Source organism: Oryza brachyantha, chromosome 11, assembly GCF_000231095.2.
Source record: "Oryza brachyantha chromosome 11, ObraRS2, whole genome shotgun sequence".
NCBI classification, from domain to species: domain Eukaryota; kingdom Viridiplantae; phylum Streptophyta; class Magnoliopsida; order Poales; family Poaceae; genus Oryza; species Oryza brachyantha.
In genome coordinates this window covers 7,239,359-7,265,151 of record NC_023173.2, presented here as the reverse complement: position 1 = coordinate 7,265,151, position 25,793 = coordinate 7,239,359, and the positions used below count along the sequence as shown (strand labels likewise).

Here is a 25,793-nt window from a genome sequence, read left to right as displayed (position 1 = left end):
ATGGGCACGGCGGAGTCGGACTCGGCTGGCGCGGGGAGGTGGTGATGCCGGCCGACGGCGGCGACATTCGGCAGAGGGTGGCGAACGACGACCGACGCGAAGGCGAGAACCGATGGCGTGCGTGCGCACGACGGCGGCGCAACGACACGAGAGAGGCGGCGCTAGGCCGGCGGCGTGAGCAACGGCCGGCGATGGCCAGGGAGAGTTGAGGGAGGAGGAAGGAGGGAATGGGCTCACCGGGGCTGAGGAAGGAGGGGAAGCGGCGACGCGATTTCCACTGGAGTGGCCATGCGGCACGCGGCTCGGCAACGGCGCAGCGCGATGGCGCCGGCGCGGTGGTTGGTAGAGGAGGCTGGACGGACACAGCGCGGCGACGCGAGTGCGAGGGCGACATGGCAAGGGCGAGGCAGCGGGGCAGCGGCCGACAGCAGCCACGGCGAGGCGGCGGCTAGTGGCTCGGCGCGGCATCTCGACGCGAGGGAGAGGCGGGCACCGGAGGATGAAGACGCCTCCAAAGACGGCGGGGTCGCGTCGGCGACGGCGAGGCGGGGTGACGACCGGCTGAGGGGCGACAACCACGGCCGAAGAGCGCGAGAGCACGGCGGCGATAGCGGCCCAACGTCCACGGGCAGAGGGTGGCTGGCACGGTGTGAACCGGTAGCTCGACGGTGCGGGCGCGCGATCGGCGTCCAGCGGCAAGGCCGAGCAGCAGGCGAATGCAGAGGCAAGGACGCTGGCACGCACGGCGACAGCGCGCGGGCGCAGCGGGCGACGCGGCGCGACAAGGCACAGCGGCATGCTGGCGAGAAGGAGGAGAGCGGTGGCGCGCGACAGGGGAGCGGCGCAACGCGGACGGTGTGGCGGCTAGGCGGCTCGACGCGACGGACGACGGCACGACGTCACGGCCGAGGCACGGCCAACGCGGCGAGCGGCGCGAGCGGGTGCGGCCAGAGGAGTTAGACTGGCCCGACAGGTAGGGCCCACCTGTCGGTGTCCTGGGAGAGGGAGAGGGAGGCGAAGAGGACTTGGGCGCAGGTTGGGCCACGACTCGGAAAATTACGAACAGAATGCGGCTTCACACAACAGAACCGAAACATGCACGAATTAGAGAATCGTACGATGAATCGGATCCGGAACGTAAAACCGTGCGCTGTTAGCGGAACGACGACAAGATTGAACGACCCGTTAAATTGAGATTTAACGACTCGCTAAACTAGAACTAAACGACTTTAACCTAAAATCAATCTATGCTTACGAAATTGAATTCCACATCATAGATCAATCTCACGCTAGCTAATAGATTGGAAAACCTAAGCAATTACACGGTAGATTAACGATAGATTGATTTGCATGAATAAAACGTATGCAAACCTGAGGTTTGGTGGGGAGATCAGCGACAGATTGCGGTTGTTCCTCGCTGTTAGGCTAGAAAACCTGAACAATTAAACGGTAGATTAATTTAGATTGATTCGCAAGAATAAAATATATGCGAACCTGAAATTTGGTGGAGAGGGACCAGCCGGCGACGTGCTGCGAACAAGGATGCAACAGGGCTGCTAGCGGCTTGCTGCGCAGCTGCTGGGATAGGGGCGACACAGCTATAGCGGAGGCGGAAGAGGCGACTGGAGATGCACGGGAGAGGGAGACGGGGAAAAGAGGCAAGGGTGTAGGGGGTATTTATAGGGGGAAGCTAGAGATAGATCTTGTTACCCATCTCCTATTAACAAGGAATAGATAAGGTTTTAAAGAGATAAAACTAGAGTCCTAATTAATTGGAATTGATTTTTTTGGTGGAGATAGAGATGAGGTTGCATGGCTTGGAGAGGAGGAGGAGAGGAGTGCGGCACTGCATGGCGCAGGGCGGAGACGTGTGACCAGGGGCAAGGGGGAGGGGAGAAAAAGGGAAAAAGAGGGAAAGGAAAAAGAAGAAAAAGGAAGGAGGGAAAAAAAGAAATTGCCTCCAATTTTGCCGATTTTTATTAAGTTTATTAGACAAAATTTTATTGACTGCAATTTAAATATAAATCCTGTTAATCATTTAAAATGCTTTCGGGACATTTTAGAACATTCCGAAAAGCTTCCAATTAATTAAATTAATTTATTACACTGAGTTTTCTCCTGAACTTTAGTTAACAAATTATTTTAATACATTATTTATTTAATTCTTGGCTTGGGTAAAACTCAGGGCGTGACATTCTGCTAACATGATTCTAGTCGATTTGATTCTGTCTCGATTCGGTCCGATCAATCCGGTTGACCGAGTTCATGTTATCAGATTAGATTGAATGCTCGTGAGGGTTTATCGCTGGAGTTCTAGCCAATATTATCCTAAGTAATCTATTGATTTATTTATTAGGTCCATCGATCTTCATATTTCTATGATTATATCGTACTAGATCGCATACTGTCTCGGTTAGGTCTGATCTATGTGTATTTGGTGCGATCTGTTTATAGAGGTTCGTCCAATCGGCTGGGATTAATAAGTAAGATGACAGATTACGTTGGTTTGCTATCCTGTTACTCGAATGTCACAATGATTAGTTGGTTTAGCATATGACTATATTTAGGTCTATATTGTCTCGATTGAGTTTGATCTTCTAGATCTAGTATCGACATATGTATGGTTAATTATTATTGTCTTTTGCTAGTAACTAGCATAGCATTCCGGTTTAATATCAAATTCCATGTTTAGTCTACTATCGGCTATCAATTTTATGTACGATAAGTGTTGAATCAATCCGATCGGCTGATTAATCTTAAGACTATCTCGGTTGGGTCTGATCTTTTAAGATTAATTAGTTGGTTCGTCTGTTTGACGTTTATCTTGCTTCTGACTCAGCCGATTGAGTATGTTTATACCTACTATCATGAAATTCATGTAAAGCCGATCGTCTAGTTCATCGGCTAGGGTCCTATGACAGTATCGATGGCCGATAGCGATTTCAGGGTTAACTGTTTTCTATGTTATATCTTATCAGTTACAGGATCAAACTGACTGGCACATCCAGCATTCTAAGAATTAGGTCCTGCATTGGAGTGGTCTAAGATTAACTCTCAGACCTACGTGTGTGATCGTTGTTACTATTTTCAGCGTCAACAGTGTGACACATCAGCGATCACATTTTGACATCAACGTGATGCCAAGCGAAACTTCGACTTCCAAAATTCGCGCAAACAAGAAGATGTGATGTAAGAAATTGCTAAATTTTGAGAAGCTAGATGACACACTGAATACATATTTTTTCAGTTTGCCAAAAAAAACAGAGATGTGAAGTTGTGATAGAGAGTTGCTCCAAACGTCCAACTTCTGTATTAATATTTTTTATATAAAAACCATTTAGTCGTTCGAAAAAACCGATGAATATTTTTTTCAAAAAAAGACGCAGACTGCAAAATCAACCGTGCAATCGCACCCAGGGTTCGTGTTACCGCGGTAACCACGTCTTCCGCTGAGGCACGGCTTCGGTAAGCCACGGTAACCGAGTTTAAATTTAAGGAGAATTTAAAAAAATTGAGAAAATTTAATGAAAAAAATATATGTTGTATATGTTGATATATAGTGTAGTTTTGTCAAAGAAATTAATGAAAAAAATATTTCCGGCGTAATTAAAAATCATAAACGAGTATTTCGGGAAATAAAATTGAAAAAAGCCTATATTGCAAGTAATATTTTATAGAAAGATGGTCAAGAATATATTGCGTTGAGTCATTATTAATTTACACTAGACACTTGGGTACATAATGTTGAAATACAAATATATAACGATGGATATATGAAAAATATATATAGAGAAAAATTATACGTGCATCTTAGTAGTTTTATTTGTAATAATGAGTAGTAGGTATAGTTGTGACGCACTAATCAAAATGAAGTTGTCGTTACTTGTTATTGGAGCTTGGTGAAGGGTGATATGCCGGTGTATGTTTGTATGTTGCAATATCAAGAATTTAGAAAATGTCATGTGAAATTTTCTTGTTTTCCCAATAACATGTCCTATTATCATAAATATAGTCACAACATATATTCCTATTTTTTATGTATTTTTTAAAGTTTTTTTTTTGCATTTAACATCACATCCGTGATCTTCTCGTGGTAACCGCGGTTTCCTCGCGGTAACCGCGGTTTTGGATTAAAAAACTGCGCGGTAAGCCGCGGTTCTCGTGTGTTATTCCAGCGAGCAGTTACCGCGGTTTTCACGGCTTACCGCGCGGTAACCGCGGCAAACCGCGCGGTAAGCCGCGAAAACTGCACGAGTTTAAATTTAATTTTTTTAGATTTAAATTTATCACGGTTTTTACGGTTACTATGCGGGATCCGTGGGAGCGTGGTACCGCGGTTTTGGCGGCTTGCGTGGGAAGGGAACCCTCGCACCGCACGGTCCGCACCTGAGCCAGCTAATGCTCGCCGGCGGCAGGCCCCACCCGCCCACCGCTCATCGCCCCTGGGAGAGGAGACGCAACCGGAGCGCCACCTCCCGGCGGCCATGGCCAGCCTCCTCCTCCGGCGCCGCCCGCCCCTCCTCCTCCGCCTCCTGCGGCCGCCCACCTCCTCCGTACTGGTTCGTCTCCCCCGTTTTTTTTCTTTTATTATTGCAATCCCTCATCAAACGCAAGGAGAGTGCCCTCGTCTAGGTAGTCGGCGTAGGTCGCACAACTGCCGAACAGCTGGGCGCCCATGTCGGAAGCCAGATGCGAGCCGTGGTTGGGCCATGGCGGCGTTATCCGGGAAGTCTCGCGTGTCTCCTACCGCTATCCGAAGCCAATCGATCCCTTTCTGTTCGTTTTAGTTTTATCCTCCTTAGATTCAGTGGTGGTTTCGTTGTTTTTTTAGTGAAATTGATGAGGCATTGGAATACATGGATACAGAATGTTTCTGAACCTGCTGCGATGAATTGGTAATGATGCGCATGTACTGCCCACTACTACGAATTTTTTTATTTTTTAAACCTTTTTAATAAATAATTTTATATTTTCACCGTATGAACATTTTGGCTACGCCACCAATATTGGCGTGGCGAAACGGCTTGCCACACCATTATCTTGCCACGCCACTGATATTGGCATAGCAAGACTGCCACGTCATGCCACACGCCGACCAGGCTGCGTGACAACGTTATCTTGCCACGCCAGCAACACTGGCGTGACCAAAAGGTTCAGTTTTAGAAAAAAATTGTCCGGTAATTTAGTAATAAAATTACTTGCTAAAAAGGTTTATTTAATAAAAAAATTTCCACTACTACAGGGTTTTTTAAGGTTTTGGTTGTCGTTATCCCCTAGAACTGCAAGCCCCCATGACGAAGGCAGTAAGAGTAATTCCCTGCTTTTTATCTGCATCTGCATGGATTGGCTATAATTGTGGACAACTTTATCTAGCCTGCTAAAAATGGTGAAAGGATTATTGATGAGTCAACCAAAAAAAATCAATGTTCAGGCAATGATTATTTCATTCTATTTTGTTTTTGCAGGAGTCATGCAATGGATATGTGTCACCAAGAGTTCAGTTGCAGAGATTCTCTGCAGAAGGTGCGCCAAATGCCTGCCATTTTTCACACTAATGCAGTGACACTGTTGTACGATGATGACACCTTACTGACCATTTTTCCACATGCAGTACTTCGATTTACCGTGATAATTCTTTCCTATAACAGACATACTTTTTTGTTTCTGGATCTGGTTAATGTCTAAATATCCTGTTAGTTTTGTTGGAAAATCCTCATCAGAGTTTTATATAATTGGCCAATTCAGTAAATATTCATGTGCTACCCTTTGTTTTTGATTTACAATACTGATTGTTGTTAATGGTTTCCCTATACTTGAAAATTTTATATGATTGCATCTTGTGTTTGTTTCTAGATTCCAGACAACTTGAAATTCTATTCTAGAATAATACTTCCTCCGTTCAAAAATGTAAGCATTTATAGGATTTCAATATTGCTGCAATATAAGTATTTCTGGTGTTATTCATGCTACTACTTGTCCAAGCAATCATCCCATTCAAAATCATTCCCATTTTATCCCTACCTACATTTCCATCCTTATCCATTCCTCATCTATTAAAGGGCATCATAATCTTTTCTTGTCAACCTTAATCTCGGCTAAACAATCGAGAAATGCTTATATTTTGGAACAAAGGGAGTAATACCGATCCCATTTATCAAGTTGAGTGGTGAGTTTGTTCATTGTATAAATCCAGATTTGTCATTGACCCTACATATTTTATTTGTTAGGGAAAGACCAGGCAAAATCAATTGAAGATGATTACAGCGAGGCAAATATTAAGAAAAAGAACTTTGCGCTACAGCAAGCTTTGGACCAAATCAAATCTGCATTTGGTGAGGAGTCAATTATGTGGTTAAATCACTCTTGTGGTTCTAAAGAAATTCCTGTCGTATCTACTGGATCCTTTGCATTGGACATAGCTTTAGGAATTGGTGGGCTCCCAAAGGTGAGTTAGCGTTGTTAATTCTTTTGTTTAATAATTGTTATATGCTAGTATCCAGGATCACAGGTGCAGGCTCTATTTAGTAACTGACCTTTAACTATATGAAGGACAAATTATGTTATTTTTAAAAGGAGTAAATTGTATCAGAGCTCCCTTAATTTGTAGACTTTTCTCTGTCACCTGGCTCCCTGACTTTTACTTTCTAGGATCTTTGTACATGAATCCATTTGCATCACAGGCCATTTGTGCCATGTGCTAACAAAATAATCTGAACTCAACTGCAAATGGATGTGAGTTTGGGGGCTAGAAATCGAAATGAAAGTTTACTGAGATAGGTCAATCAAAAGGTGTAAGTTTAGGATGCTCCAGTGCAATTTAATCCTCTAAACATTACCGGCCTGTTTATCGCAATAGCCAACATGTCAGATAGAGGTGCAATTTTTTTTGCTAACAATTGTACTCCCTCCATGTTTTAATATATAACGTTGGTTAGTTCAATTTTGAATTAACCAACGTAATATATTAAAAAATGGAAGGAGTATTCCATTATTACTGTTTAGGGTTGCTTGGTATGATTTAGTTATTACATGAAAAGCTGAAACTCACTTATGTCAAGAGATTTATGTTAAAGCATGCATAAAGAAAAGAGTGGTTGAAAAGCATATGTACGTGCTTGTTATTCAGCACTCTATATCATTTGTTAACTGTTAAAATTCTAAATGAATTTCCATTTAGCAAATTATATTATAGAATTCTTCATCATTATCTCGTGTAATTTTTTCTTTGCACTTTGTTGACTTTTGCATTTTTCAGTAGGGAAGGGTTGTTGAAATTTATGGCCCAGAGGCATCAGGAAAAACCACTTTAGCACTTCATATCATAGCTGAAGCACAGAAGAATGGAGGTAAATAATTGTTTTGAGTATACATCTGATCTCCCTGTGAAAGTAAAGTATAATCTCCCCTGTGAACTAGTTTCCATGACTAACAGCAAAAAAAGTTAATTAAGAAGGCAATATATATAGTAGTTTTGGGTTCTTAAGGCATGATTTTGTTCTTTTTTTAGATGAAGAACATTTTTTTTGTTGAAAAATAAAGTAAAGTAAGTACTGGATGCCAGTGACCCAAGTTTTCAGTGCTAAGCTCTATGCCTAACACCATGTACATGAAAGCTATAAGCAAAACGATGGACTGCGTGAAGAATCTAATTTTGATGGGTTCAGGTTTAGTTGTGAAGGGAAAGAAGTCCAAGATGGCATTTGTAATGTAATATCTTAATAAACTAACTTACCCAGTAAGTTTGTACAGTAGCTGAGAAATCCTTTGCTATCATTTATCTGGGTCAGAGTCTACCATCTCATGTCAGGCCAGTGACCATGCCAATGAGCTGAAAAGTGAAAGAAAGTTTGGACTGGTTATTCAAGAGGCAAATATGGGTACTTTGAACATACAGTTGTTATTTTTCCACTTTCTTTTCCACAAATAAGCTTTAGATTCAGAAGAAAGTTACGGTCTCTTGCTGCTACAACAAAATATCATATTATCCAGTGGTGTAGACCAGGTTTTCTGTGCAAAGGCATTTGCCATCAGATTTCAATAGTCATGTGATCTGTTAGGAAATAAATCATTTATTTGATAATTTGATTTTATGTTTCAGGATGTTGTGCTTTTATTGATGCTGAGCATGCCCTGGATCCTACATTAGCGGAGTCTATAGGTGTCAAGGCAGAACATCTGTTACTATCTCAACCAGATTGTGGTGAACAGGCCCTTGGCCTTGCTGACATCTTAATCCGAAGTGGCTCTATCGATGTTGTGGTTGTGGACAGTGTACGTAGAAAGTTAGTACCTTCAGCTATCTTCATGCTTTGCTTTTGCCTTTCCGCCTCCCTGGCTCTCAACTTCTGTAAAGATATTAATAATATTTTATCATACATATAAGAATCATATTTTAGAACAATTGCATTATATAAATTTCTCCCTGAATTTAATGTTCCTTTTTAGCAGTCATTGACTCATTGTTAATTTATACTCCAGAAAGTTCTCATTTTGGTGCTGCACACTGCATAATGTAACTAACTTACATAGCAGCTATTATTGTTACATTTTGGTTACTACTGAGTACTGACAAATTGAGCATAATTATATATCTTCATACGTACAGGTAGCAGCTCTTGTTCCAAAAGCTGAACTGGACGGAGAGATGGGAGATTCCCATGTTGCGGTTCAAGCAAGGCTTATGAGTCAAGCACTTCGCAAGTTGAGCCATTCTCTTTCTCGCTCAAGGACAATCTTGGTGTTTGTTAATCAGGTTTGCCTTTTGTTTAATTCATTGGGTACTGCTGACCATCCAAGCTTCTGGATAAACAATTTTTGTAGTGAAATTTTAAGTCCTTACGCAATTGTGCAAAGTTTAAACCAATGTTTTCAAATCGTCAAGTCGAGGCTAGTCGTAAGGGGACTAATCAGATGATTAGTCGCGATTAGTCATCGATCAGGTTTGATTAGTCGAGGCTATTTGGTGTCTAGTCGTCCTTCTACCGTGGACATGTGTGTATATTTGTAGTCGTCCTTCTAGCATGTTAAGTTAAGTATAACTATACATTATATTACTACTATACTAGACAAATACATTGTAATACATATGTGTAAATAAAATATCAAACTTTTTTTGGTGGCTACTTTGAGGCCTCTTTCAAACTAGTCATCCATCTCCTAATCGCATGACTAACCTGATTAATCAATGACTAATTGGACGACTAGTTTCCTGATCAAGCCGATCGCCTCGAGTTGCATGATCGAGCCACAGATTTTGCATGATTGCCTTGGTCGACTTAATACATTGATTTAAACTGTCACTTTCTCCTGTTAATTTATTTTAATATTTTATAATATCCAGCTGTTTGATATCTGACCTAAACCTCCACGGTTGATGGCTGGGTCAGGCTTGACAACACTACTTCCAGTTCCAGCGTGTCTTTTTCTAAAACACGACCCAATTATATATAATATAATTACCAAATTTGTCAAAACCAAAATGTTACTTTTTCAAAAAATTCCCATAGGCTATAGCCAAACCTTGCTTAACACTGTAATGGCCGAGCAATACTAGGATCTCAAATTATTCTCTAGCCATGTTTGCGAACTAATACAGGAAATAGTTAAGTGCAGCTGTGCAGTTGTATCCTTGATGTGATATGAGGGCATATTATGGTCAGTATTTTAGTTCTAACTAATACTAATTTCTTTAGCCTAATCACTTAGTTCAAAAGAACTTTTGCTGTTTATTTCAAGCTAACAGTGTTCATTTCTGGGTATGTGTACAGGTAAGATCGAAATTAAGCACATTTAGTGGATTCGGAACACCAGCAGAAGTAACCTGTGGAGGGAATGCCTTAAAGTTTTATGCTTCTGTCCGCTTGAACACCAAAAGAATTGGTCTTATAAAAAAATCAGAAGAGGTAGCACAGCATATTTGTTCCAATTATATTTGCAGTCTATGTAGTCTCCCATTTGCCAAAAATGTTACTCAAAAATAAATATTGTATTTAGTAAAAATAATGTTTAGTTCTTTTCTTACTATATGACTCAAATCCTGTTTCAATCCAACAGGTTGTAGGCACGCAAATTCAGGTCAAGATTGTCAAAAACAAGCATGCACCCCCATTTAAGACCGTAAACCTTGAGATTGAGTTCGGTAAGGGCCTGAGTCGTGAATCGGAGATTATTGAACTAGGCTGCAAACACAAGTTTATAACAAAATCAGGAGTGTTCTATCACATGAATGGACAAAATTTCCATGGAAAGGATGCTCTTAAATGTTATCTCGCTGAAAACAAAGATGTCCTGGAATCTCTGATGTCAATGATAAAGGAAAGCATAATTCAACAGGAGTCCCGTCCAGATAGAAACAAGGAGAATGCCAACCCAGATACGAGCATTACGGAGTTTGTTTCGTCAACAGATGAAGTGCCTGAAGAGGTTGAGGGCTGAAGAAATAGAGCAGTGTATATTGTTTTTTTGGGGTGCAATACTCCTACTGTAAATATTCACTTCCCATCTCTGCTTCGAAGGTTTATGTATAGCCCGTGGGACGATAACCAAGGATAAAATGTAAATAACTTCTCGCCATTTCGGTGTGTACATTCCATTGTGCATAATCTTAGTTTGAGTAACAACAAATTTACCAAATATCCCTGAGTCCTGGTTATACTTCTCAGGTTTCGCCTAATCCTATCCTTGTTTTGAACGCGTGGTGTATATGGTTTTACATGTTTCTTGAAGCTTGATACTATGATTACTATCGTGTTTTCCCTTGGCCTTGTTCCGTTAGTTGGGATTTAATCCTCAAGAGGAATCTATCCTGAGGAGGATTGGGTGAACCTCTCGGGTGTTACTTAATCCCTGTGGGGTTTGAATCCCCAACTTTGATCCCTGTGGAGTTTGAATCCTTAACTTTTATTCCTTCTATAAAAACATCTGTTCGTTTTGGCAGAGATTTAAAGTAGTAGGTTGAGATTTTACACATCATAATACAAGATGACGGATTTTTTTCACACCACCGATGGAGAGGATTAAATCCTCGGCCAAGACAATGGTAAAATCCTGAGATGTGCCAGACTAGAATCCCGACTAGGTTTAACCGAACATCGATTTTTCTATGGGTCGGGATTTATTCTGGAAGAAGAAATCTATGGGGGTTGTGACCCAATCCCGTCCAATCCCCATTTAGCCAAACAAGGACTTAATGTGTGAATGTTTTATTGTTGCTTTTTATCGTTCTATTCTATCTGATAATTAGAAAAATATACGGTTAAACTTTAAAATCCTATCAATCCATTTTCTATCAAAGTTTATAAAATCTAATGGACAGGGTTGTTCCACGCAAATCTACACGTCATGTGTTTTAAATGAAGTATTTAGAAAGTATTGATGAATGAAAACTATATAGTTTCACTGAACGGTGACATAAACGACAAGACTAATTTTTTTGACCAGACTAGCAGTATGGCGTTCTTTTCATCAAAGATTTTGAATTTTTGGATTAACTGAATTATACCTGGTACAAATAGGTGTAATCATTTGTGCCGCTTACTGAAAAAAAAAACGGGTACAAATAGTGGTTCACTTCCGTTAGACTGAGGTATTTTAAATGCCAGGCACAATGGCGACGTTATTTGTGCCAGTTATTGTAAATACTCGGTACAAATATATCAACTGAGTATTTGTGCCAGTTAAGGCCATTAACTAGCATAAATAAGTTTATATTTGTGTCGGGTAAAGGACAAATCTTGGCGAGCTTGGCTGCCTATCCGTGCCGGATATTGAGGCACTCAGCACAATGTCCTGACTCTTTTTTGATGTCGTGTAGTAGTGCTCGTCAACAGCGATCCAGACCGTAATATCATGCCAAAAGCATCCTGAATTTGCTTTCAAGAAAAAGCGGCAGGTATACATTACATCACATCCACATATCAAATTTGGTTCTTCAATCTCCCCAAATCAGCTTAAAAAGCTGCAAGAATTACAAGAGCAGCTGTGAGATGGTGGCCGGTGAGGTGGTCGGCATCGCCGGCAGCGATTGGTGAGGGCTTTTTCTTTGTGCGATGCGGCCGAATCACGAAACGTAGTGAGTCTCTTTTACCGAGCAATTTTAACATTTTGGTCTTTTTTAAAGCTTATTTTACAAATTAATATCCGAAAAAATTTATTGTACAAATAGTTTATTTTGACCACGTCAACATCGTACTCTTACCACATAATGACATTGGCACCATTCTATTTGACGATGACGCTAATAACGTTGCACGGTCAAAAAAAATTTATTTATACAATAAATTCTTTTAGGATCTATCTATAAAATAAGTTTTTGAAAAAAAAATCAAAATTCCATACCTAGCGATGGTCGCAACGTGAGCTGTCCGGAGAGAAGTCGGAGCAGCGACCAACTTTGGTTCCGTGCCGCAGAGGCGATAAGAGGTAGAGCGTGTGCGCTATCAACATATTTTAAAAAGATAAAAGAGAGGAGAGAACAGCTATTTTAAAGAGATAAAGAGGGGAGAGAACAGATGTGAGTTACTAAGCCAGCTGCACACGTGCTTCAAAATAAAATATATGTATCATATGTGAGATCATATATTGATGTTTTATAGATAACTATTATATGAATTAATTATATATAATTAGCTAGTAGTTGGCTATACTATTAAACTTACCCTTATGAATATGGGTATGGGTATGGGTAAAGGCGTGCCACGTGCATGCAGTGCTCCAGTGTGCTCACTGTGGCCTGTGGGTCCAGCTGGAGCTCACGAGCTTTGGACGACGACCTCGTCGAACAGCGCTTGCCAGCTACTACCTCTATTTCCCAACTCTATTTTGTAATGTTGTGATTTTTTATAACGTTTGACTATTTCTTTTATTTAAATATTTAGTACAAATATAAAAAATAATAAATCATGTTTAAAGTTCTTTTGATAATAAAGTAAGTCACAAGCAAAATAAATGGTATTTTCATAATTTTTTAAATAAGACAAATGATCAAACATCATAACCAAAAAAATCAAACATCTTATATTATAAAACGGATGGAGTATCACTCTTTTCACTCGTGTTTACGTTTATAGTTAAATTTTTAATTTTTAATTTAAAATTAATTTTGAAGTTTTTTCACCGAAGTTCATTTTTCAACATTTGCTTTATATATATATATATATATATATATATATATATATATATATATATATATACACACGGTGGCGCTACACAACGTATCACAGAAGCGTTGTGGACTACGAAGCAACGTAACGCGTCACACACTGATCAACCAACCAATCTCCACGTTAAAAATTAACTTATGACCCCGCATCTTTTAGTCCTCATAAAATGTTTGCATAATTAAAAATTAACTAATGATAACTTGAAATGAAAGTAATCATGCGGTAAATTTTTAACTCGAATCTCTATATGCAGTCTGTTATTCCGAAAGTTAAATTTTAACTGGTACCACGTGGAGATGGGATATGAGCGATGGATAGTGCCGTATGTTGCTCCGAAAGTTAAAAATTAACTGGTATCACATGAAGGTGCAATAGGGACGATGGACAGTTTGTGAGGTCGGGGGTACCGATGCTGAATCATGCGTATTACGTAGCGCTCGGCATATAGTGTATATATATATATATGTATATATATATATACACACGAACTTGAGGTCACAACTCACAAGGAGGCCACTACAAGCGATTTGGTCTGCGACCCATCATCAGAACAAGAGGCGGAATTAAGGGTGATGTAATTAGGGCTTGAACCTAGGGTTTAACTCTGTAATCTCATTTATATCTTATCAATTCATCATGTAAATTTTAAAAATTACGAAACACACACAGTAACTCAGTCCTACACATGATCAGTTCCTTCCATCCCTGATCAGAACAACGGATAAAATAGCATCAAATAAAGAAGTGAGCGGCGACATAGTACACAATACGTGTATTGCTTGGGGCGTTCGATCTTCTCATTAGGTTACGAAGATGATCGCCGGAGCATATATGCAGGTAGAGGTAGGTGTGGCAAATGTGTGGAAGTTTGTGTGTTCAAGTAAAAAATAAATAAAATGGTATATATTTATTAATAAAAAATAATTTATAAATAAAACTTTTATATTCGTACCATATATAAGGACATTTGAATAGCCGAGGTGGCATGTCAGGGTGTGCTGTGTCGTGCTCTCGTGGAGAAGAGCGGATGCATGGGGTTAGAGGAATGGAACTTGATTTCTGCGTGTTTTGTGCGCTAGCACACGCAATGAGGATGACATGTGGTGTTGAATGTATAAGCACATAATGATTTAGTTCATCGTATAGATAAATCATGATATTGTAAAACGGAAGCATGGCAACACATGGATCAACCAACATGAACAGATTTAATCTAAATATATATACAAAATAGCTACACACGAATAGATTAAACAGATGCAGAACTAGATTAAACATAATTAACCTGTACGGAAGGTTGTTATGAGGAGGATTGGGAGCAACACGAATGACTCGTGGCGTAGGATGTTGATGACGGTGAGCCGCGACTGATTGACGGGGAAGATGAGCCGTCGTTGACGAACAGCAAGCAGTCGAGCAGAGCGCTTCCCAAAAACCTTATTCACCCTCACCTGGTGCAGGACTTCATGAGGGTGACGGTTCTGGAGACCTTCTCTCCCGATCGCCGGTGCACGCCGGCAGAGGGGATGGAGTAGATGACGCTGGCGGCACAACACAGAGGAAAGACAAACCCTAGATTGCTTTTCACGTACGTGCAACGAGGTAGCGGTTCGATATTTGTAGTACGTGTGATAAACACGCCTACCATATCGTAACTGAACCGGATAGGCTACGCGTAACTTATCCGGACTCTACGCCATCTCGCGTAAGGAAGAATCTGATAAGTTTTCAAGACTAACACCAAAATTTTCGTTTCATGCAGCAAAACAAAATTGCAAAAAGAAGCTGCATCTGCGCAAGCACGAGGAGCCAATTTTGGCAGACCATTTATGTGCATGCCATGTGTGCCTGGACCGAGCCAGGCCAGACGAGACGAGCGAGCGCGCACATGTTCCTCTATTTCTTTCTTGCTCAAGGGCCTAGAGAGCACTCTATTATTTAAGGAGTTCTCACTCTCATAAAACTAGCAAGGTGATACTAAAGGTTCACATATATACTTTCATGAGGTGGGCTTTTATGATTTTCCTAAAAATTATTCTACACATGGGCCTTAGCCCAATCATTAATTTCAACAGGTGATCCGTGGTTACTGGTGAGGCCCACTGGTAGAGATGGATAGAGAGAGGGGTCTCTAGGTACAAACCTAGAGGCTGAGTGTTAGTGCTATGGCCACGATGTGTTTCGCATGTAGGACTTTTATCTTACAGAGGGGTAGAAATTAGGGAAAGTTAATTGGAGTTAAGAGGGAATCGTGGTTAGTTTAGTGGTCGAATGATAAGAGCATGTTCAATGGTAGAGTCCATTGTGGGTTCTATATCAAGCCACGTCAGCAACAACAGTCTATTTTATAATGATACTTACAAAGGTAGAGTTAGGTATGGTTTCTTTTATTAATACATTAAAATATTTTTTATTATGCTAGTTTCCTTTTTATACACTCTCATATAAGAAAGTTTCTTTTAATAATGGGTTAATTAGATTCATGCCATTATAAATTTGTCGGTTTTGAAATATGTCATTACTATTCGACTAATTTTAAGGATGCCACTATAATTTTAGAACTGTTTCAGATATGCCATTTTGTGACCAAATTACCCTTTGTATATACCAAGGGCACCATGAACAACATAAGGGCAATATGGTCTAATTTTTTTAAAAAAATACACTAAAAGGGTATGAAGTGGTATATTTTAAATAGTTCTAAAATTATAGTGGCATCCTTACAATTAATCAAATAGTAATGACATATTTTAAAACTAGCAAATTTATAATGGCATGGATCTAATTAACCCTTTAATAAATGCTAAGAGTCGACTCTAAGCCGTTGTCATGCATGACAACAATTTTTCTCTCTTTTCCTCTTTTTCCTCCACGCCATCAAATTTAGCCACGTGACGATTGAGAGAGTCAACTAATAAACATCTTTTGTACGTATCCTAATAAGGTTTATAAGAGCTAAGATTAAATTTTTGAAAAGTTGCAAAGTTGCCTCGAGGGACTAGTAAGCTGATTTCAAATATTGATTAGGACCTTCCAAATTGCGAACTGGACTTGGGTAAAGTTCCTTTTAATAAAGCACAACATGGTTAGAATTCTGGTATAAGCCTACTGGAAGTTATATGGATTTAATTTGGCGATGTACTGAAGTAGGCTTATTGTTATTGTTAAATTTCTTATTTTTGTTGTTATGAGGGATTTTATTGAGTTGATAAAATTATGTAAAAATTCAAATAACCTCTGGGTGATGTAAGGTTTTTGAGATTTTTTATATAATTTAATGTTGCACAATTTATTTTTACAATTTTCTTTTGTCCACTTCAATACAAATGGATCCATTATGAAATGCAATACACAGATAAGGGTGAAGTTTTGTTCACTTGAACATTTTTAAGATAATTTTCTCATGTGTCCATTTGGTGATGTTATGTTATGTTATGTTAATAGAGATTGAATGAGAGACAATATTTTTTCCATTTGTTGCACTTAAATGGGATTTGTGATTCCGCTTCGGTTTGGCTAACAATAGAGTTAACTTTGTATTCTTCACACAAGGTTTTACTACACAGCACTAGAAATTAGGTACTGCTTATACAAACTTTTTAAATTACTTTTATACAAATTTCTCCGAGCCATGCCGATGGTTACCCTTCAGAATGCATGCGGCACCGTGGCCGTCCGTCAGTAAGGAAAACCCTGGCAGTTAGCGGCAAGGCCAGCCCCATAAGAGCGAGTAAAAAAGTGATACGTGAAGAAAAAAGAAAATGTGAGAAAAAAACGAGCTACAGATTTACAGACAGCTTTCAAGACACTGCATATGTATGAGATATGTATGAGAGATATACCATATCATCAATGTGTACAAGAGACGGCCCATACATTGATGATATAAATATGTTTATGTGTAACTATTATACAAATTAGCTCTATGTTAACTCTTAGTGATATGAAAATTAAATTCTTGGAGCTAATAGTTAGATCTTCTATTGGCCTTGCTCTAACCGATCAAAACGACCATATAGCAAGAATCAGGCGGGAGCAGCAGGCCTGCCTGTTGTACATTTGCCAATGAGAGCAGACAGTGCATCAAGCAATAGCAGAGGCCCAACCTAGGAGCTGCCTTAACATACAAAGAACTATTCTCAATTCTCATCTCATCAGAGAATCTTTATTGTTACAGCTTATGTGAGTACCCTAAGAGAGTATTCTAGATAAAATCAAGAAATATATCAGTATCTGACTAGTTATTCATGGGTCATATCACGTACAAGAAACAAATCAAGCTTGACAGCAAGAGGCACACAAGTTGACGAAGCAATATATATGGCTACTCTAGATCATCCTCCCAGTAGAGGAAGGGTTGGGTGAAGAATGCTACCAGACTCTTCGCTGTAGGATTCATGGTATTGCTGGGTTAGATGCTCTCGTTCTGCACCTGGAACCATGCAAGCCCCGGTTGACCGCAGCGTCTTGATTCAGGGATGGGTACGATTGGCCCCAAGAATATGCGCCATAGGTCCAGAATTATTGTTACAAGCATCGCTGCGCCCAAGGCATCGACGGCCACTCTAGAAAGGCTCCACTTCTCTTCATTTTCATCAATCCTGAATGGCAGATCACAGATAGTTACACAAGTTGCAGGCCCACAAAACTAAGATGCCCAGTGGTTCCATTTCCAGTGTCAAGTAACAGCAGACTTCATGCAATGCAGGTTTATTCATGGTGACTAACGTACGGGTATGGCTGTATGGTTATAGCTATGCTTTCGACCTTAAATCTTGATAGACAGTATGTTCTTCCAAGGGACAAGTGTGCTGATGAAGTATATTACTCTCTCCGTTTCACAATATAAGATTTTCTAGCATTGTCTAGATTCATATGGATGCTAATGAATCTAGACATATATATAAATTATATACATTCATCAATTGATGAATTTAGACAATGCTAAAAAGTTATACAATATGAAACGGAGGTAGCAGATTTTATTTACTTAGCGGTCATACACCAAGTTGGTGCAAACAGTAGTTTTTCTTGGGAAAAAAAGGAGCAAGGAATCAGACAAAGCTATTACAACTGAACAACTCGATGGATAAACTGCATAAGAGAAACAGGGTGACAACCGCATTTCAAATTAACAGATGAATAGTTGACATATGAATAGGAGTAAATACTATAACAAAAATTTTGACTCAATATCACCTTGAAAACATTGGGAAGCTGACGATGAAGTATATTGCATAAAACAGTGAGCCTACTTTGTACATTATATCCCTGTCGATGAATTCATAATATGGAAACTGCAAAGGTCCACAGGATACATCAGGTACAAAGAAAAATAACAGTATTGGGAAAACAAATGTAAAATATATAATTAAAAAGGATCAATGCAGAAACTTATTGAAGGCAGAACAAATGGTATATATAAGATATATATTCCGGATAGCATTATTTAAAGGTAGAAAACAACTTTACTATCATAACTTATCAAAACAAGGTATTGTCCAAACACCATCCTATGTAACTTGCACCAATAGCCACTTTGACAATAAGAAAAGTACAACTCTAAATTTTTGGACCCTAGAACAGCAAGACTAGGGACATGTATGCTAGTATCATCTTAAGATTAATTGGTCTATAATCACAACAGGTTTGTAGAAAATATTTAACCTGAATTTGATTTGCACAGTTGCTTCGACAATAACCATTCATCTGCAACTGGTCTATCCCTATTTGCCAGATCAAGTGGTAGAATAACAAGACAAAGTTGACAATTACTGTCAATAACAATTGTTATTCTCAATAATTGCCATCGTGTTTAAACCAAATGCTTCCATGAAATATAGTTAACTTGATGAAATGATGATGCAGTAAATTGGTTTAATATTTTTAGTTCTCTGCAATCTTCGTAGTTAACCAAAGGAACTAACAAGTATTAAGGGTGAACTAGAAAAACCTTATCTCCCTTTATTCGAAACTAGTAGATTCAAAGGGACTGTCTAACGATACCTGATCTAACGGTAAGGCATCACAATTAATTCTATGTTGTACAATTTACAACAAGCTATACATAACAAAGCTGTAGTAAATTGGGTTGAATGAAAATAGTTTGTATCATAAAACAGAAAACAGATTTACAAAAACCAAAATCGGTACCACCAAATGTGAATTGCAAGCAAAGGATATTAAATAGCACTAGATGGACAAATCTTTGTAATATTTAGACTGCTCTATGTAATAAAGAACATACATTTGCAATGGCTAAGGTTTCCAGGTAAGCTATGAAGTATGAGAGTGCTAAAACCCATGCAGCCTCGAACGACCATCGAATAAACTGTGGCAAGTGAGCTGTAGAATGGCGTAATTTACGAAGAGTCATATTTGATGTCATGTGATAAAAAAGGAAGCAAGCGTGCGTCAGGAGAAATGTTGTATGTGGTACCTGAAACATGAAAGAAATTGACCAAGCATTATGAACAAAGAAACAAGAACACGTTACTTAGTTCAACTTGCAGTCAGTGTAGTACAAAGCAATCAATAGTAATAGTGAATAGATTTGAAATATTTGCCACTTTGCTTACACTATGAGTAGCACCTTTCATAAAACAGCTTCAGAATAACATCTATCTCACTTGCACTAGCTTCAGATTTTAATATAGAATCCTAGAAGAAAAGGAGGGAACGTGTGAAGTGCGACATATTATATTACTTATTTTAGCATAGTTTTATTTTAGTCATCTGATCTGAAGGTAACTAAAGCATTCATATAGAGAACAAATGCATGTGAAATTCCCTGACTCTACTTATAAGATTCATATAGGCAAAGGAGAGGTAAGAAAAGCTGGGAACTATGAAGTCAAAATTTCCTTGTCAATAAATAATATGCATGGTCACAATGTTCTTGTGAACAGAGGATAGAGCAAATCGCTGGGAGGACAAACAAGAGTATAGTAGAAGGTTTTTGAGATTACATTGGCAGAATGTTGGAGGAGGAACGAAATAAATGGGGTCATGATAGAGGACAATACATGAAAGAAATAGGAGCATAGGGACGATAGAGCTGATTAATTGTTTTAGATCTTGTTCCCATCAAAAGAGAATGGCAGCCCTCTTTTGCATACATTAGTCCATAACATGATAAATTAATCAAGTTCTAGCTTAGGAACTATAACACATAAAAAATCTATGGCAACACTAACCAAGCTTCAATCAACAGGAAATATTGCTCTAGCCAGTGTGCAGAACGAACCAAAGAAAATGCATTTCATTTTGACAATTTAACTGCTGTCAGATAAACTTTCACAAACTTTCAGTGTGATAGTCCAATGCAATCGAAGTGACTTGTGTTGTTTTAGCAAAGGAAAAGTAGCTTTTCAGAAGTTGTATGGGAGATGTAAAAAACAAAGACAAACAATATCGCCCAATGACCCAATCCGTGTTTGGAAACATCAGTGCTAGAGCTTGTTCATGGGATCACTTGAGTGAATGCACTTGGTTGACAATAACATGATGAAAGTCTTACGTTGTTCATCCTCCATGATGGGAAAGTGTATGATGCACCAAGAACTGTGAAGAAGTAATGTGTCCAAAAGTAGTTACCAACATAGCTGAAAATTATAATCCAAATATTAGCCTGCAACAGGAAAATGTGAGATTTAGTAAAACTTTCGAAGGGATAATGTAAAAGTCAATCAGTGACCCACTTAAGGGGTGCCCATAAAGCAAAATTGTTTGTTACCTGTATTAGCATTTATATGCAAAAGTAACTGTAGCAGTAAATAATTTACAATGATGGCGATCGTAGTGAAAGAACCCTATAAAGTATTGAAAAGTGGTATTTCACCAAGTTCAAATGTATCTAAATTGGTGATATTTCCATGTATCAGCTATTTTACTACAGTAAATTTTGCCCCAGTAGGTGAAAGTTCTTACTCAATAAAGTGCAGTTCATAAGCTGTAGTGAAAACACATTAAAGGATCAGACTTATTGAAAAGACTCATCTTTTGACTTATTTTGCTATTTTTTATTTGGGACAATTATGTTCTTACCCCTGTTTTTAACTCTAATCGTGATTTTACCCCTACTTTTTCAACTTCGTGATTTTGCCCTCATTTTTCCAAACTGAAACTTGTGTTTGCCCCTATTCCTTTAACTTCCCTTAACGGTGTCAAAAACCAAGTCAATATAGGGTCAAAATTCATGTCAAGCTTATGCTTGACCATATTATTAAGAACTGAATGTGTGAAAAAATATGTTAAAACATGACCTCAATAATGTTAAAATATTTAATGTCAAAACAGGGGCAAAATCATAAAATTGTTAAAAAAAAATAGGGGCAAATCTGCAAATTGCATACATATATTTAACACTGTTAGGAGGACTTAACGGAATAGGGACAAACATGAGCTTCACTTTGAAGAAAAAAGGGCAAAATCACAAAGTTGAAAAAGTAGGGGTAAAATAACAATTGGAGTTGAACTCATTTTGTATTTCAGAAGATCTTTGTAAACTTGTAAAGCACTTACCTTGACCCAGTACCGATCTTTCAAGCTTCTAACACTATCTGCCTGAAAAATTAAAACACTAATAAAATTAGCTTCTTGAAACTCAGGAAAAATATAACCATAAAGGATACACTTTTTTAGGACAATGGGAAGTAGAAGAAGATTAGAATCTTAGAGTGGAAGTGGTCAACTTGTGCCGGTGTGGAAGTGCATGATAATATTTTAATGCTCCTAGAGTCACCCAACTCTTAACTGAAATGTTATATTTTTTGTTGTCCCTGAGCAATCACCATGAAATTGAGGTCTCATATACTCAGTTTCCCTCATTTATCACTAAACTGCTTATCCCAATTTGTAAGTTATTCCTTAAATAATTCGAGTATTCAATTGAAGAGAAAGTGAAGAAACAAAAAGGCTTGGAAGGGGGGGGGGGAGAGAAATAGAGACCAGCCACAACTGAAAACTGCAAGTGAAAGAAATCATCCAGCACCAACAATAGGTATATTCCTTCCTCAGTTGGGCAAAGCAATATCAAGTAGTATTATGTCTCTGCTGGACTTGGATTGGGTTCAGTCGTAGCTGTCACTACAAAATAAGCAGCAGCACCAATCTAAGCCATAAGAAGACAATCACAACTAGGAAGGTCCCTGATCCCGGTCCTCTCCCATAGTTCTCAGCTGTTCCACTCTTCTCCCATTACTCTATCCCTGTCCGGTATAGCATTTACTCTCTCCGATTTTTTTTATTTGGCGGCATTGACTTTTGAATCTATGTTTGACCATTCATCTTATTCAAAAAATTTGCATAACTATTAATTATTTTGTTATGATTTGATTTATTACTAAAGAAACTTTAAGAATGACTTATAATTTCACAAATTTTGCAATTTTGTACAAAAAATTTGAATAAAATGAATAGTCAAACATAGATCCAAAAGTCAACGGTGTTAATTAAAAAAAAACTAGAGCGAGTAACAATTTTTGCTCTCCAAGTGATAGTATTCTTCAATTAGTACATCAAATCAAAATTTAGTTATCTGTACACGTCATGAGCATGCTGCAGCTATGTCAACTGTCAAGCAACAGGAAATCCTGCTATGTAAGGACTTGCCCATTTATGGTCGCTGTCCCGACTGGTACGGAGTAGCTCATACTTTGGCATTCTGTGTTGCCCACAATATATTTGTCCACCATCACTCGTACTGCCTCCCATACGGCAGAACTCTACCCTCCCAACATTGCTCATTTTTACTAAAAGAAAATAAAGCAATCTTCTAATTACCCTACCTCTGAAGAACCAACAAGTAGCAGTAACAATTACATGATTACATCAAGTATATTCCAGTTCCAGAGTCGATGTGTTTGAGGAGAGATGGAGCCAAAGTACCTTGCCCACGAGGAAGAGCGGGATGACGAAGGCCGGCACGGTGGACACCAATCCGACAACCAGGTACTCCAGCTCCGTGAACCTCTGCAGATTCCAACAAAAAAACAAAAACGAGCATTGGTTCATCCACCCGCCTCGCCTCGTATGATCGTATCCTATCCGAGATCCAATCCCCACCTCATCAAAAAGAAAAAACCCCCGTAGGCGGAATGCAGCACGCGGAATCTCGGCGAGATTGGGAGGGATCGAGCGAGATGAGGAGGGTACCTCGTAGAGCTTGAAGGGGACGACGACGCCGAGGCAGAGCGTGAGCCAGAAGGGGGTGTAGAGGAGGAAGAACGTCTCCCCCCAGCGCTTGCTCCCGTCCGCCGCCAGCCACCGGCTCGTCCTCCCGGCCCCTCGCCCACTCCTCGCCTTCGCCGCCGCCGCCGGCCGCCGCGGGGCTGCCAGGGAGAACCAAAAAAAGAAAAGAGAGCGAAAAGGTCAGGTGAGGGACGCGCGCCATTGGTGGGGCACCGCGCGCGGGGAGGGGGGGGCTCACCTGCCATTGCCGCCCCGCCGGAGGTGAGTGGTCGGAGCCGGAGCCGGAGGCGCGTGGCCGCGTGCTACTAGAGTGGTGGGGTGGGGGACGTGGGGTGCGGCGCCTCTTCTCGACGACGAGAGAGGGAGGCCTCGAGTGAGCTTTTGAGGTGGGGCGTGTGTGTGATCGGGGATCTGACTGGTGGAGTGCTGGGGTTGGGTGGAGCCCACCTCGCTCCGCACTGAGGATGACATATGGGCCCGTGCGGCATGTGGAGGTGGGTGTGGGGCCCAAGGGTGACCTGCTTTGATCTGCATGACATGATAATTTATATAATTTTTTACAATGGTAGGGTTGTTTGGTCTGTATACAGACGATGACACGTGGGCCCCTACGGCATGTGAGGGTGGGTGTGGGCCCATCATCTCTCTGATAATTTTATATAAAGTCATTCATTTTTTAATTCACGTTTACGGTTTATCTTACTATATTTTTTTATTTAAATATACAAAGCTATAAGTATATTTAAAATTTCTGCAATAATAATTTATATTATAATAAAATAATTATATAATATTTAAATTAAACATGGATAAAGCCAATAGCGTCGTATAAAAATAGAGAGTATCTTACCAGCTAGAGGTTGTTTCGCCAGTATACTGGGCAGACCGGGTTTGTGGTACTTTCTTTTCTTTTTCCATTGTTTGTTAAAATTGGAGTCATCGAATCCAAGCTAGATTTTAGCCAACGAAATGAAGCTATGCTACACTTTTTGATATATGGGATCTAAATTGCGGCAAAAGAATCTTGTCACCCTGGTTGCTACCAACTAAACACATGTCTAAGGCCGTGTTTGGGCTAGAGAGGATGAGTGGGTTAGTTATAATTATTAAAAAATATAAAATAGATTAATATGATTTTAAAAATAATTTTTCTATAGAAAATTTTCGTAAAAAATACTTCGTTTAAGAGAGTTTTAAGAGAGTGAGCCAATAAGTACATTTATACATGCCCTAACATAATCAAACTTGTCTAATTATAAGGATGGAAAAGTGTGCCAACTTGTGTGCATCAACCAAATAATCCCATAGTCCTTACATAGATGAATATGAAAGATTTTCTCTCCTTTTTGGTAGCTATTTAGGTTGCGCTATAACGTTAAGATTATTTTTAACTTTTTTCTTGGATTTTACGCACATGTTTCTTAAACTGTTAATTATGGTGTTTTTTTAAAAAAAAGTTTATATACAGAAGTTCATCATCTTATAATTTGTAAAATATATTTTGAATTTTGAATCAGTTATTTCTACAAGGTGAATGGTCGATGGATAAGTAATACTGCGATAGTACCAAAAATATGTATATCATGGGTACGAGATTCAAAACTAAAAAATACTTATAATTTAGAATATAGAGAATATATATCATCTGCACATAATTTAATAATTAATTCATACAATAATTACAGATACACTATATAATTAATACATACCTCACATCTCTCTCCTCTTGTGGCTCATTTAAGTTTATGTTGCAGCGGGTTCGGAAATTGTACCAAGTTTTTCTTCTGTCTCTGATATGTACTCCACGTCTCCACATATCTATAAAATCTGATTTATTGATTCTTATCTTATTGTACACACTCTTATATACTTGCAAGTACACTGTCACGCCCTAAGTTTTACCCTAGCTAAAACTCAATAAAATCATGCATTAAAAATAATTTGTTAATTAAAGTTCAGGAGAAAAGCAGTGTTTAAATTAATTTAATTAATTGGGAGTTTTTCGGAATGTTCTAAAATGTCCCGAAAAGCATTTTAAATCATTAACAAGATTTAAATTTGAATTGCAGTGAATAAAATTTGTTCAAATAAACTTAATAAAAATCAGCAAAATTGGAGACGATTTCTTTTTTCCCCTCCTTCCTTTTTTCCTTTCTTTTTCCCCTCTTTCTTTTTCCCTTTTTCCCTTTTCTTTCTCTCTTTTCTTTTTCCCCTCCCTGGCCAAACTCCACCTCCACCTCCCCTATCGTACTCCCTCCCTACCCTCCTCCCTGTGCGATCACCCCAACTCCTCCTTCCAGCCGTGAGCCGATCTCCACCTCTCTCAAAACTAATCCCAATTAATTAGGACTCTAATTCTTATCACTTTTGAAACCGTATCTATTCCTTTTTAATAGGAGATAGATAACTAGATTTATCTCTAGCTCCCCCTATAAATATACC

At 39.2% G+C, this 25,793-nt stretch overlaps 2 protein-coding genes across 2 annotated transcripts; one reads left to right on the top strand and one right to left on the bottom strand.

Annotated features, from left to right (window-relative positions):
- Positions 1-4,411: 4,411 nt before the first annotated feature.
- LOC102721872 (protein RecA-like) lies at positions 4,412-10,572 on the top strand. The gene is made up of 8 exons (XM_006662822.3): positions 4,412-4,559; positions 5,466-5,523; positions 6,228-6,445; positions 7,259-7,346; positions 8,099-8,271; positions 8,606-8,752; positions 9,768-9,902; positions 10,054-10,572. Exons 1-8 carry the CDS (start codon positions 4,485-4,487, stop codon positions 10,432-10,434), a joined length of 1,275 nt encoding a protein of 424 aa, XP_006662885.1. The 5' UTR covers positions 4,412-4,484; the 3' UTR covers positions 10,435-10,572.
- A 6,724-nt stretch (positions 10,573-17,296) lies between these two features.
- LOC102700845 (cycloeucalenol cycloisomerase) lies at positions 17,297-23,719 on the bottom strand. Its single transcript, XM_015842152.2, has 8 exons — positions 23,590-23,719; positions 23,316-23,491; positions 23,049-23,132; positions 21,684-21,725; positions 20,680-20,790; positions 19,408-19,599; positions 18,360-18,457; positions 17,297-17,761 (listed from the first exon to the last, which is right to left on the bottom strand). Exons 1-8 carry the CDS (start codon positions 23,594-23,596, stop codon positions 17,572-17,574), a joined length of 900 nt encoding a protein of 299 aa, XP_015697638.2. The 5' UTR covers positions 23,597-23,719; the 3' UTR covers positions 17,297-17,571.
- Between the last annotated feature and the right edge of the window lie 2,074 nt (positions 23,720-25,793).